General features: G+C 45.8%; 1 protein-coding gene across 1 annotated transcript in view; it reads left to right on the top strand.

Annotated features, from left to right (window-relative positions):
• LOC144134748 (kunitz-type serine protease inhibitor 6-like) overlaps positions 1-3,437 on the top strand; it is a 31,776-nt gene extending 28,339 nt beyond the window's left edge. Inside the window, exon 4 of the mRNA XM_077667582.1 lies at positions 3,229-3,437. Coding sequence (XP_077523708.1) covers positions 3,229-3,431 — 203 coding nt within the window. The 3' untranslated portion in view covers positions 3,432-3,437. The remainder of the gene's footprint in view (positions 1-3,228) is intronic.
• The last annotated feature ends 10,556 nt before the right edge of the window (positions 3,438-13,993 follow it).

The raw sequence follows: 13,993 nt of genomic DNA, 5'->3' as shown, positions 1-13,993 counted from the left end.
GACTAATACAGCAAACGGTTTCATCACTTTTGCAGGAGCATAATAGTATGAATGCAAGCATGCAAATACTCAGAGAGTAGTTCTCCCATCCTTCCGTTCCGCAACCAAGCGTGCTAACGACTACGCTACTTCCTGCCAACGCATATGTAGTTCTGCTTGTCTAGGACGCTGGAGAGTGTTTGCAGAAGGGCGTCGAATCAGATGGATGCCTCCCAAATACCCTGCAGTGTCTCCAGCCTTTATGATTCACAAGGAATTGTGTACTTAATTAACATCTTAGCCCCACATCAGTGACACAAGCATCAACACCGCGCTAAAGGCTTTCGCCTCGCCGCACTTTAGTTCAACAAAGTGCCCCCTGAATTTTTTTTTCTGGTTCTAACGTAACGTAATAATTGTTTGCAGCCTGAGACTGCGATGCAAATGTTACATTTGCGCAGGTAAGAGCCGTATTACACTCCGCGTATTCTGTATAGCTACGTTGTGTCTATTTTCGGGAGGTTGCGCTGCTGCATGTCCCAATTTTATGCACAGATTCCCTTCTGAAACTATGCTGCAAATGTGCAAACTGCATGCAGTGGGAGACCTAGACAGGCAACCATAGAGGGATATAAAGTCGGAACCCGACGCATGGCGTTGCAGCACTTCTAATATTGTCGCAACACTGAAGTCAGTGTTCTGAATAACTGTCCGGTCCGATTACGATGTACAACAGCTGTAGTACACAAAACATGGTGAGGACGGTTAGTTTTTTTTTTTTTTGCTTCGGGCTTGTCTGGTTTGGTTTATTGGGTTTTAACGTCCCAAAGCGACTCAGGCTATGAGGGACGCCGTAGTGAAGGACTCCGGAAATTTCGACCACCTGGGGTTCTTGAACGTGCACTGACATCGCACAGTACACGGGCCTCTAGAATTTCGCCTCCATCGAAATTCAACCTCCGCGGCCGGGATCGAACCCGCGTCTTTCGAGCGAGCAGCCGAGCGCCATAACCAATTAGCCACCGCGGCGACTCTTCGGGCTAGGATAATTTAACAAACAAGCGCAAACAATGGTACATGGATTTGATAAATACGCAACAGAACCAAGAAACAATCCTACTCATGCTCTGTGCAGCTTGTTGGGAGAGCAGTGGTGGTGGTTTCAACGTACATGCGGGATTACCCTTACTGTGGTCTTTCGGCAATTGCTCCATCTGAGCCCCTTAATTTAAACAATGTGTTTCTACCACTGTCCCGCAAAGCCATTGTTGGCCGCTCAGATCATGAACGCTGAGGGTACACGATGAGAGAGACGGTGTCCAAGAGAACGTTCAGTCTCCTCAGATTGCACAGGAGTGTCTCACTACGGTCACAAAAAAAAAAAAAACCTGGAGTGCGCCGCTATTCGTGGTTTCACCAGTTGATGTTAGATACGCTAAGTTCTGGACACGAAGTCCTATATTTATTTATTTATTTACTTATTTACCCAATACTGCAGACCTCTTGCTTGGGTGCAAGCAGGAAGGGCACAAAGATACAGCATACAAGGACAATAAGTCAGTAATAAAAGCATGCCCGACAAATAAAAGTGAAGAATATCTCTATACAGTAACTAAAATACATCATCAAAGGCCTTCAGAATGTCAACAGCGGATATCACTCTCTCAAGGAGAGCATTGCAGTCAGTAACCGTCCTCGGAAACAAAAAGAAAGAAAATTTATAACAGTTACTTTTCGCTAAATATAGCGCCGAACTATAGTCATGCTGAGGAGGAGTTCGACGTGTTTCTGAAAACTGTACATGACATTACGCCAATAAAAGAGCTGGTTCTCTGATCCGCCACAAAGATAGGCGACCGAAATTACACAACCAAGACGGCATCTTGCAACTAACTGCCCAAATGATTGTTGAGATTGGCCTTTTAGACGCTTCCTTTGCGTTCGCCCAAAAAATTCTTCTACAAGCATCTGACATCCCTGCATTCGCCGTCCTTGATTTTTTTATTTTTATACATATTAATTTGGCTTCTAATCACGAGCCTAAATCCAGGACTTCACTAAGTTGGCACTTTGAGCTAGTTATAATGCAGCGAAAAGATACGGCGCCGGTGAGACATAACACACTTTATCACTGCGTCCTGCTTCTGCTGCGGTGTATCTCTTCTCTACCTTACACTCGTCAAAAAGAACCACGCGTTTTCACTCCACACAGCGTCCCTATCGAACGGCCTCAACAAGCCCTTCAGCCATCTTGCCTTTTCCGTCCCGTCTTTCTCTTCTAACTGGGCGCCTTTCTCAATATCCTGCTACTGAACATGCGTTCCTCAGGCGCAGCGAAGGCTTCACGCCGCATTGATACTTTTTTTTTGCCCGCAAAGCTCTACTTGCTCCTTCCTCCTCCTACAGTGTGGAATCCGAACAATGGTTAACCGCACAATCCAACCCCGCAGCTGTGCGCCCTCCCGTCTGCCTGCGTGCGGCTATGCGAGGCAGGAAAGGGGAAAAGAAAAGAGAAAGAAGGAGTTCAGGGTGAAGCGGCCCGTGGTGGCAGTTTGCCGAACTAAGCGGCCATGTCCCTGAAAGCTTGGCTTGTACATGTGATTTATAAGTTCACTTAAAGTCGTTTTTAGGGCTTCTTCGTGAAGATGCTATTGACTTTTTCGACGGCATAAGCTACTGTCACGCATGCCCATGCTTTTAGTTTTCTTTCCTCAAAACTAGCTATTTCCAAAGCTGTCGCATAAGCGCAGTGAACGTCACCGAATTCACCTTCGGTGTGCGAAGCCCCTTCACATCCTCAGGTAAACGGTGTACTGTGCGATGTCAGTGCACGTTAAGGAACCTCATTTGGTCGAAATTTCTGAAGCCCTTCACTACGGCGTCTCTCATAGCCTGAGTCGCTTTGGGACGTTAAACCCCCCTAAACCATAAACCATAAACATCTTCAGATAAAAAATTATATCACTACGCAAAACTTGTCGGTCCATTTTCGTGTCAAGTGCTCACATGCTCACTGAGAACAAACACTTCACATGAACAACGCAGAGCTCCTCGCGGTACCTGGCCGTAGTTACAGTGAAGACTGGCACCAGCCGAGTCAGATGTCATGTCATAAACTGCGGTGCCATCTCATAGAAGCATAGCTAAATCGTCGAGCGCGTATCTTGCGACACAAGTTGCAGGGCTGGGATGGAAGAAAATAAATGGAGTCTTGTTGTGATAACTTGCTGCTTTTTTCTTTCATGCCAGTGCTGACAAATCCGGCTTGCCTACTGCCCCCGGTCCGTGGGATGTGTTCTGGACTCATTCAACGATTTTACTACGACGTGAGCAACAGAATGTGCCAAGGATTTGCCTACGGTGGCTGTGGCGGCAATGCCAACAACTTCGCCAGCCTTGGCCAGTGCTATCAAGCCTGTAGTCCGAGGCAGAACATCACGCCTCGCTCCTGACTGAAGTGGTCGCTATAGAGACGAACCTTAGAAGTCAACTATGTTTTTCTAAATGAACCCACCAGCGAACGTGTTGAAGCATTGGAGAGCCCTTCGAGTACTATTATTTCGGCACTACCATAGCATGCAGTGTCGAATTCATGAGGCATTTCTGACCCTTAAAAGAACATTCAGCGCTCCACAACGCGACCTCCCAGTGATCTTTTGAAAAAACCTTTCCCTGACGTCACTGAAGGCCTCTCGTTCTGTCCTTTTATTTACAATATTTTCACTCGAATACGAACGTGGTAGACAAACATATAAACACGTTGGAGTGCAAAAGTTCTCTCAAAAGGTTTTTTGTTGCTTTATCAGACGTTCTGCCTGCATTAGGAAAGTCTTTCGTAATGCGAACACTCCAATATCATTATGCATACTCTGCCCGGCGATATTTGCTAGGTTGCTGCAATAAAGACAACTTTTTTCACGTTTCGTTCGATTGACCTTACCTTAAGAATACACCGTTCCAGTCTTTCATTAAAGCAAACATATGGTAATTTATAACCAACATTTCTTACGGCGTGTAAAACCTGCCAGTACTTTTCCTCTTCACTGGAGGAAAGAGGTGGCATCAACAGATAGATCGCACTCAAGGGAAAGTTTCCTGTAGACCATTTAATTCTTGTATAATTACAATTTGCTGCATTGTGCTGCAGCGCTGTCTTTGTCTCTTTCTTGTCCCGTCCTTCGTGCGCTGTGCCTTCAGTTAGTACCATGTACCGACTAGCCCAGACAAACACCTTACTGCAGTTTAATTTGCTATGTAGTCCTGGAGGGGAAGTCTGAGGAAGGAAAGGGCGTTCGATTTTGGCTGGGTTTTTGAACACGAATTTGTTGTGTGAGCAACGAATTTTTTTCCAGTAAGTTGTGAATTTAAGATTCAAAAATAACAAAAAAATACTGTTTTAATTTATTTCAGTGGTCGTCAGCTGGTTACGGTTCTGCTTAATCTTCAGGTTTATTAGAGCAGAGAGCATGCAGAAACTCACGTTTATTGGGCTTCACATATATAGTTTAAGCAGTTAACGTGTCCGCAAAAAGTAGTATAGCGCACTTGTACAAGGCCTAGTACAACGGCGTTGAGCGAAAGCTTAAGCCAGTGTCACACAAAAAGAAGTGTTATTGACTGTTAATAAAGATATCCGCGCAGCTAGCAGTGACCAGTCATGGGGTGTGGGAATTTTACACGTCCGGCCTACACCTCTTCTCCTTCATGGGGAGGTTGAAGTGTACGTCAGACGTGCGTCGCGCACAAGCTACGCACCTTTGCGCACGAGGTCTCCGTTAGGTGCAGCATGGAGAGAGGTAGACCAAGAGGGCAAGAATTAGGGGAACGGGGAGCGCTGGTGGATGGCATCGCCAACACCAAAATTTCACCGAACGCGCCATATATCCTTTGACAAAAACAGCGCAGGGACAAAGGACTGCAGCTTACAATCAAGTGAAGACATTTCTGGAAAGAAAGCAAAAGTATCTTTTCACGGCCATGTGATTCTGCGCTAAAACAAATCAAACGCGAATGCATGCGCACGTGTCTCGGTTCTAGTGAGTGCGAACCACTTCAGTGATTTCTGTTGTTAATTTGTCGTTATGTTCGTAGAGGACTTTAGCTTCGTTGAGGAGTGCAAGGGGGAGCTATCAGGGGAGTACGACGGCATTCTTATTAATGCAAGATAAAGTTCGAGAACAGAGTGCCTTTGAAAGAAGTGCAGCGCTCACCCTGGCGGATATTCGGGCGCCTTCCAGTTAGCCATATATAGTTCTTCCGACACGGCACAGGGAGGCTATCACTACGCCTGCACACAAGGGAGCCCTAAGTCATATTTTACCTGACACACTCTTTCTATTCATATCAAGTTACTTTCCTGTCTAATTAGGTACAGAAATGAGAACATCTACACCACGCCTCCTTATTTAACGGTGCTCCTTTTGGGGAAGGTACAGCAATACTGGACATCTTTTCATTTTTATTATGTCTGTGATGCTCGAGCTGGCTACAGGACAAGTATTTTGAGAATTTTGCGGCAAGTAAGTATTATGAAACTATTCGAAGAACCCTATGCCCTTTGCCTATTAATTTTCAAATTAAAACTAACTTGTCAGATATGGTCTTGACTTGTAAATATTTGAACGAAGACAAGACAGAGGTAGGCCTAGTGGCCCTCCTGCATATTCAGTTTTGCTGATGATGAATCTTAATGGTCGAAGGGATGCTTTGGCCGGAAAATGCTATTAAACACAAGATTTTTCGTCTACATGTTGTTTTGTAAAGGACGAATTTTCGAGACTTAGCACCACTAAGGAGGTGAGCCCGATGCCAGGGTACGGCTTGCCCCGTGGTACTAGCGACAGATACCCGGTGGTTGAGAGAGAGAGAGAAACCTTTATTAAGAAAATAGAGAGGATGAGCCGGCGCAGTTGGTATTGGAGAGCGAATTGATCATACAGGCAATGGCCAAACCACTGGGCGTTTGACCGCTGATGTCACACTTAATCTTATTTCCAATAACTTCCGCTCATTCCTTGATGTAATAAGGAAGTAATTACTCACTGGCATCCACCCAATCGCAGCCATGCGGCTACAGAGGAAAGCTATGCAGCTTTCACAGAAACTTCACAGTTAAAGAAAAATTTGCCCTGGTGCGGGTAATTACTCCTTATTACAAGTCTACTCCACCTTGGGGGATTCCCCTAAACATTTGATCATTCCCCGAAGTGTCTGAAAGGCGACATTGAGGTCGTATTTCATATTATCAAAAATCGTTAAAATGTCTTCCATGCGCCCGGCGAAGTCGTGATACACCGGAAGATTAGTTTTGGACGGACACTAAGTTATTACTGCTTCCTTTGTCAACACAAGATAACAACACGCTACTAAACTCCGGAGCCAATTTCAAACCGACATCAAACCCCGTTTTTCTTCGCATACAGACTATTTTTTTTAGTCAAAAACAGTTTACTTAAGAAAGAAAAAAGATGTATTTAAAGACTCCTTCAGAGATTCCAGATTTCGAAAAGAATTTTTCTTGGTCGTCATCAATTTTTATGCTCTTGACACCAGAACTCAAAAAACTTTGATGATGAAATTAGCCAAAGAACCATATAAAGAGATAGTAAACGCAGTACAAAAACTGAACTTATGGAATTTCAACTAGCCAGCAACAGCAGACGCTTGCCGTCCCGATTAGCTCAGTTGGTAGAGCGACTGCTACAGTAAAGCGGTAGTCCCGGGTTGAAGCCCCGGACCAGGACGAATTTTTTTTAAAGTACAAAGTTTCTGAGAAAGCTGTATAGCTTTCTTTTGCAGCCGTATGGCTGCGCTGGTGTGGATGCAATGAGTAATTACTCCCTTATTACAGACAGAGAGCTCTATAGGGTAAACTATAAGGCGTATGAGTGGCCGTCTGCCTGGGAATAGCGGTTCTTTAAAAGATGCTCGGTCCTCCAACTTTGTCTTGCTTACAAGGCATACCGTCGTAATCTCCATATAGCCCCCCCCCCCTCCCTCTGCACTCTTAAACGAGAAGAAAGTCGTCTGCAAACATGATGGCACAGTAGCAACAGATATCAATGAAGCGGTTCTCACTCACCAGAAACGAGACACGTGCGTGTGCACTTGCGTTTGATTTCTTTTAGCACAGGACATCTTGGCCGTGAGACTATTTTTTTTTTTAGTTTTCAAGGTAAGCTTTCTTTCAATCCTCGCAGCACCAGTCTTCCCTACTTGCTCCGTCCTTTCTGCCTGCGCTTTTTTTTGATATGAAGAAGACCTGGTACGTTAAGCGAAATTATGGTGTTAAGGGCGCCGTATGCTCCCCAATCACCGGTGCTTCCTGTCTCCCTCTTCCTTGCAAGCCGCCGAAGTGCCTCAGTGGTTATCGTGCTCGGCTGCTCACCCGAAAGACGCGTGTTAGGGCGCGGAGACGGCGGTAGAATTTTGATGCAGGCAAAATTCTAGAGCCCCGTGTACTGTGCGATGCCAATGCACGTTAAAGCGCCCCAAGTGGTCGAAATTCCTGGAGCGCTCCACTACGGTGTCCCTCATAGCCTGAGTGTCTTTGGGACGTTAAACTTCCATAAGCCGTGCAACAGCTGTATCTTACCGGTACCCACCTACGGGGCAGAAACGTGGAGGATAACGAAAAGGGTGCAGCTTAAGTTAAGGACAACGCAGTGAGCTATGGAAAGAAAAATGACAGGTGTAACGTTAAGAGACCGAAGGCGGGCAGAGTGGGGGAGAGAACAAACACGGATTAATGATATCCTAGTCGAAATCAAGAGGAAGAAATGGGCTAGGGCAGGGCGTGCAATGCGAAGGCAAATAACCGCTGCTCCTTCAGTGTAACGGAGTGGATTCGAAGAGAAAATAAGTGTAGCAGGGGCGGCAGATGGCTGGGTGGGCGGAAGAGATTAAGTAATTTGAAGGCAAAGGGTGGATGCAGCTGGCAAAGAACAGGGTTAGAGAAACAGGGGAGAGGCCTTTGCCCTGCAGTGGGTGTAGTCAGGCTGATGATGATGTTGATGATGATGATGCAAGCGTAAACCCCTTCCTTGCCCTCTATGTGTGCATTTCAACCTTGCTGCAGACAGCCGCGACCTTGCGTACGAAAGTGCTTCTTTCCTGCAGGAGGCACGTTGACTTACACGCCAACCAAGACCGGTAGTAGTAGAGGTGTAGGGTGGACGCGTTGGATGATCGCATACCAAGACTCGTTACTGCACGGAACTGCTGTAACGCTGCTGGGTAAGATTTCTAACAGCGTGGAGGCTTTTATTAATGACATGCTGATGGCGTGAACTGGTCACATAGAACGGATGAAAACCGAAGGCGACGACGACTTACAACAGGTGGCGTGAGAGGCTACGGCGATGGTGGAATAGAGCAAGGCATGCGCAACCACGCTGGTGTGCGGCTTGAGTCTATGGGACTTAGGACTCTGGTATGGCAATTTGTCACCTTCTGAATGGAATTCAAGCGAACATTTTTACAGTTCCCCCAGAGGTGTGGCTGTCATGCTATTCTTGTAGTCCGCAACTTTAGGTCAGCCATAGTTCCCAGTCGATGTTTGGTTGAGTTTGCTGCAAACTGCAGCTAAAAGCAGTGCACGCTTCAAAACAGAGAAAGTATTTTTGTAGAAATATGTTCATGCAATCGTATCTCTGTAAAGACCATCGCTCATATAAAAAAGAACTTAGGTAGAAAAATAGGCTTTAAAAAGGAGCAACGAATACTATTTCGCTGATTGCGAGATCTGTAATAGGCTTACACTGCTTCACTATAAGGGCATTATTATATGGCATGGTTTTCAGCTTATAAAAAATCTTGGAAGCACGCGAGAAAAAAACGCCACAGCTTCGGTTATCACCATATAGTTTGGTAATTGTTAAAAAAAAAGCTTGACATTTAAAACTCATCTTGCGATCAAAGTCTAATAATTTAGGTCGTTTTAATTGTGCATCGCTTCAGTTTAAGTATGTTAATGTGTATGTGTGGAAGGACGTTCTCTTGCAACCTCAGAACTCTCGTAATATTCGTTTGATTCTGGTTTTGTTTTAAAGGGGTATAACTTCCCAAAGCATCTCAGGCTGTCCGGGACACAGTAGTGGAGGGATGCAGAAAATTTAGACCATCTACGGCTTACTATCGTGCGCTAACATCGCAAAACAGTCGGGCCTCTACCATTTCGCCTCCACTGAAATGCGCCCGCCGCGGCTCGGATCGAACACGCGTCCTTCGGGTCAGCAGCCGAGCACCATGACGACTCAGGTACCGCGCCGGCTCGTAATAGATGTTTCGTTATTTAGTGTTCAAAATTAAACTGCTGCGTTGATGACATGGAACGCCCACCTTACAGGGTATTTTTAATTAAGCTTACAGATTGCATAAAATTAGGCACTGGGTCTGCTTGAAATTGCTTCTCCATAGAAGCAATGTGATCAGAAGGACACAAAGTCAGGCGATGATCATCACCGTTGACACTAGCGGCTAGCGTTGATATGTATATTGTAAACATAGAGGCAGCCCAATTTCTAGGCTACTCTGTTGGGTAGAGTTCTTCTAGAGTACGCGTGTTCAGGGCGCGTCAAAGATCCCACTTAATTTCGTGTAAATACGCATGCACTGATGTGGCAGCCGATGCGAACGTCGGGCGTTTCTTCTATTTCGACAGCCGAAAGTGAAATGGAAACGGTTATCTGCTTCAGCTGTCGCTCCACGCCGTAGGCGGACGAAACTGGATGTCACGCCGGGAGGAGTTTCGCTTTGACCATCACCGCCTTGTCCGCTCAATTACGCGGATCGAGCTGGAAATTCTCACGCGAATATCTCGGATAACAAGCGGGCTAGGAGGATACTTTCAAATATTGAATTGTGCGGGAATACGACTGCCGCCTAGTTCCTTGCATAAATATGTCTGCTTACAGGTGTCGCTAAAAAGATAATTAACCATATTTAGACAATTGGTTGCTTGAATGTCACAGTTATCTCACTTAGTGCCCCCCTGACCAGATAACTTGTGTACAGAGGTAGTTTGCACGCACTTCTAAGCACCGTATATTTCGCGCTTTACTTTCGAGGTGAGTGGTATTCAGTTCCCGCATATTGAACCAGTCTTCAACACCAATGATGGTAATCAAATCATAGCAGAGGTTGTTTGGAAAGAAGCTGAAAAGAGTGTGGAAAGAAACTGAAAATGACCCAGATATTGCCGCAAGCTCTGCGCACAGTAAACAAAAAAGAAGCGTGACATATGCAACAGGGTAACCATGGGGGCTAGTTGGTGTGTATCAGACATAACATCACCAGCGTAAGTACGAGGCCACCAGGAGAAGAACAGAGGACAACTCTGGACTAACAACTCAGGTTTAATCGACAGACTACTAGCCCAGGTCACCTAAACACGCATGCGTGTTCTGGTGCTGATGTTGTTCCGGTGTTGTGCCAGATTATTTTGGCCAAGTTTGACAACTCTCTTTGACGCAGCCTAACCGACGAGCACGTTCTTCATGTGTTCAGATATGTTGACAATTTTGAAGCGAAAAGCTTCACTACGCTAGCCAACACCGGGCGTCGCGCGCGCTGGCGTATGTCGGAGCACGAGTGACGTCACGCACGGCGCAGGTGGCCGCCGCCGACTCCGTCGCCTGACCTTTCTTTTCCATGTCCCTCCCTAGTCACTACTGCGCATGCGCCACTAGTAGCACCGAGCCACGGGTTTTCCGCCGCTGCGCAGCGCCGCGCCTTTCCTCGAAAATCCAACTTTCAGTTTTATCTTCTTTCCCTCAATCCTTTACCCCTTCCTTTACGCCGCGGTTCGGGTGTCAACCGTGATATGTGATATTGTTAGTGTGCCATTTCCTTTCCTCGAAAACCAAACAAAACAACTGTGCCGACGGCGTTCATAGAGTTCATTGGCGTTGACAACTTTGCAAAGGCCGTTCATTTTCACGGAAGGAAAGGCGCACAACCGGTCAGTGGAGACCTCAATCTCGCTTTCGAACCCGACCGCGGCGGCTGCGTTTTTATGGAGGAAAAACGCTAAGGCGCCCGTGTGCTGTGCGATGTCAGTGCACGTTAAAGATCCCCAGGTGGTCGAAATTATTCCGGAGCCCTCCACTACGGACCTATTTGTTCCTCTCTTCTTTCACTCCCTCCTTTATCCCTTCCCTTACGGCGCGGTTCAGGTGTCCAACGATATATGAGACAGATACTGCGCCATTTCCTTTCCACCAAAAACCAATTATTATTATTATTATTTCGCTTTGTATATCCTGCATTAGCTGAGCTAATCCGCATTAATTTTTTTAATCATTCTGAAGCTTGCACCTGGTGATTCGCTTCCAACTGTCGTCAGCAATGTGCTGAGTGTGTCGGTGCACTGAATTTTACCCATGAAATTCCTACTGACAATGCCATTCGGTTTCTAGTCTTAATGTTAACGTTTAACGAAGGCCACACCTGCTTGAGCTACTCACCCAGAACTAAGAAAGCGCTATTTGCTATATGTTTCATCGCACCCCAAGCTGATGAAAAGAGCCATAGCTAGCCTTGGCTTAACGAATGCCTTGCAGAAAAGCTGCCCACTTGCAGTGAATGACAGCTTTCACCCGCAAGTCCCACGTTTAAGTGACGCTGGTTGTCCGGCTGACGGGCTAACTGCAGTTGGCGAGTCGATGCTGGTGAAAATTAAGAAACAGAATTCACGGGATTCGTGATATGTTAAACTGGAGAGGAAGAAAATTGAAGTAGTGCGCTATCTTCCCGGTGTCTCGCATAACCTGAAGAAAGGGGCACAGCGGCACGGCATGATGACAGTTTTCTCTGCACTTTGTAAGCTGCCTGGTTTATGCTCAAGAATCGCGAAGGCCAATGAGGGGAAGATTGTGATGGGCTTCTCTGTGAAGCATGCCAAAACGATCGCTGCTTGTTCGACTCGTGTTTTTTACAAGTTACCCGTCATGTGGTAGGGTGCAAACGATCCGAACTAGCAGCTACGTAAGTGACCGGGCACGGAAACATAAAATTCCCTGAAAAATGTGTGTGATCAAAATAACCTCCCAAGTCACTGCAGGAATTTTGAAAACTGTGTTCCGGCTTTTAATAGCATTTCAGTCATTGGAAATCTTAAAAAAGAAACAGGGAGGAGAGGAAAATCAGGAAGCCTACCATATAAGGCTGCAAGGCAGTGACGCGTTCGTCAGTACACCGTTTTTGCTTCTCACGAACAAGGAATTTAATCTCCTGAGCAGAAGTATGCACCCGTAAAGTTGTCAGGTAAAATAGTTCTCTTGTTGTTTGCGAGGACTTGAACGTGTTTTCATTTTTCGGTGACTCGCCACATCTGTGCTGCTTTTTACCTCGTCTGATAGGCATGCTTATTTTGGTAACCTAGGTTGGCCGTCTGTCGATCAAGCCTCAGTTCTTAGTCCATCGTTGAGCTGTGTTATTCTCCTAGTAATCTCGTGCTTTTGTCGGTGAAGTTATGCTCGTGACCTTTGAAGAAGAGTGAAAATTTGGACATTCTGGTATTTGGTAATTTTGATGGAAAGTCAGCACGCTGATCTTTGTGATTGCCGTCACTTGTAAAACTGTAGCTGCTTCTATAAAATAAGCCAGTTAAAATTATCAAAACAGATAAGTAAACAAGCTTCTCTTATGTGTTCCTTCGCTGTGGCCTGTCATCTTCGCGCTAGTACGTACCTTAGTTGAAATGAACGTACTCTCCCAAACAAAAGTATTGACTTTTAAAATTGGACGAGACACTTGAAAGCACACACAAAGTGCGCTCGTCGTGTGTGCGTTTATGTTTCTTGTCCCTTTTTTATGCGCTGTCGTATATCAAGACGTGACCTCTCCATTGGTGAAAAAAAAAATTATATACCTGTACCGGTGATAGTTAAACACTATACAGGCAAAGTCTGCCAGAACTTCTTAAAGTCCTGTTTATTATACAGTGTGAGGCCCACTTTGAGAAAGATTACGAGAGACGAAAGGCTTGGCAGGCTGTACTGCAGGCAGCGTTCTATTGTGTTTGCAAGCGGTTCATCTGTCTTGAAATGATCAGATAGCGCACTCCTCATCTCAGCGGTGCTGAACTTGAAAGGGTAACGGGGGTTATCAGACCTTTCTCTGTTTTCGCAAATTCGTTATTCAAATATTAAGTATAAGACTAGAGCAGTTGGAAAATTAAACTTCAGTGATAATGTGGTCAAAAACTAAGAAGAAAATGAGGTTTATGGTTGATGGGGGTATAACGTCCGAAAGCAACTCAGGCTATGGAGGGACGCCGTAGTGAAAGGCTCCGGAAATTTCGACCACCTGGGGTTCTTTAACGTGCACTGACTTCGCACAGCGCACGGGCCTCTAGAATGTCGCCCTATCGAAATTCTACTTCCGCGGCCGGGATCTAACCCATGTCTTTCGGGTCAGCACCCGGCAATCATAACCACTGAACCACCGCTGCGGCTTAAAAAGAAAAAAAAATAAGGAAAGAATTCTGGCGTTTCGCATACATCGTAGCGTATGAGTTAAAACGCATCTTGCACAGTATTAGCAGGATTTCTTCGCTAGACTGAAGGTCGGATGCAGCATTCTTTGGACGCAGTCGTTGTCGCTTGGGTGGGTTCGCTGACGGCAGCGAGCATCAACTTTTAGTCCACATTCCGTTTAAACGCGGCCGCAATAATGGCGTGGTTCGTTCAAGGAGGCAAGGCTGCCATGCCTCCTCGCTCGCTAGTTCGTGTAACCTCTATGAACCGCGGCTTTGTTGCGTTGAAACTGCCGACGAAGAGCACTTTTTAATTATTTATTTATTTCCAAATCTGTAACCCTTGCGGGCTGTTACAAAGTGACAATTGAATTAACAGTCAATACAACACAGTTCCAGCTGTTTTACAAATGTTTCAAGTGAATATGTTTTGTCGAATACGCGTCGGTCAAGGTTATTCTATTCTGTACTTGTTTTAGGCAGAAACGAAAACTTATACACATCCACTCTCGGCATGTACGGCATAACTGCATAAAG

The sequence above is a fragment of the Amblyomma americanum genome, chromosome 5, assembly GCF_052857255.1.
Source record: "Amblyomma americanum isolate KBUSLIRL-KWMA chromosome 5, ASM5285725v1, whole genome shotgun sequence".
Taxonomy (NCBI): domain Eukaryota; kingdom Metazoa; phylum Arthropoda; class Arachnida; order Ixodida; family Ixodidae; genus Amblyomma; species Amblyomma americanum.
The sequence above is the reverse complement of the archived record's forward strand: the minus strand, read 5'-3'. Positions and strand labels throughout refer to the sequence as shown.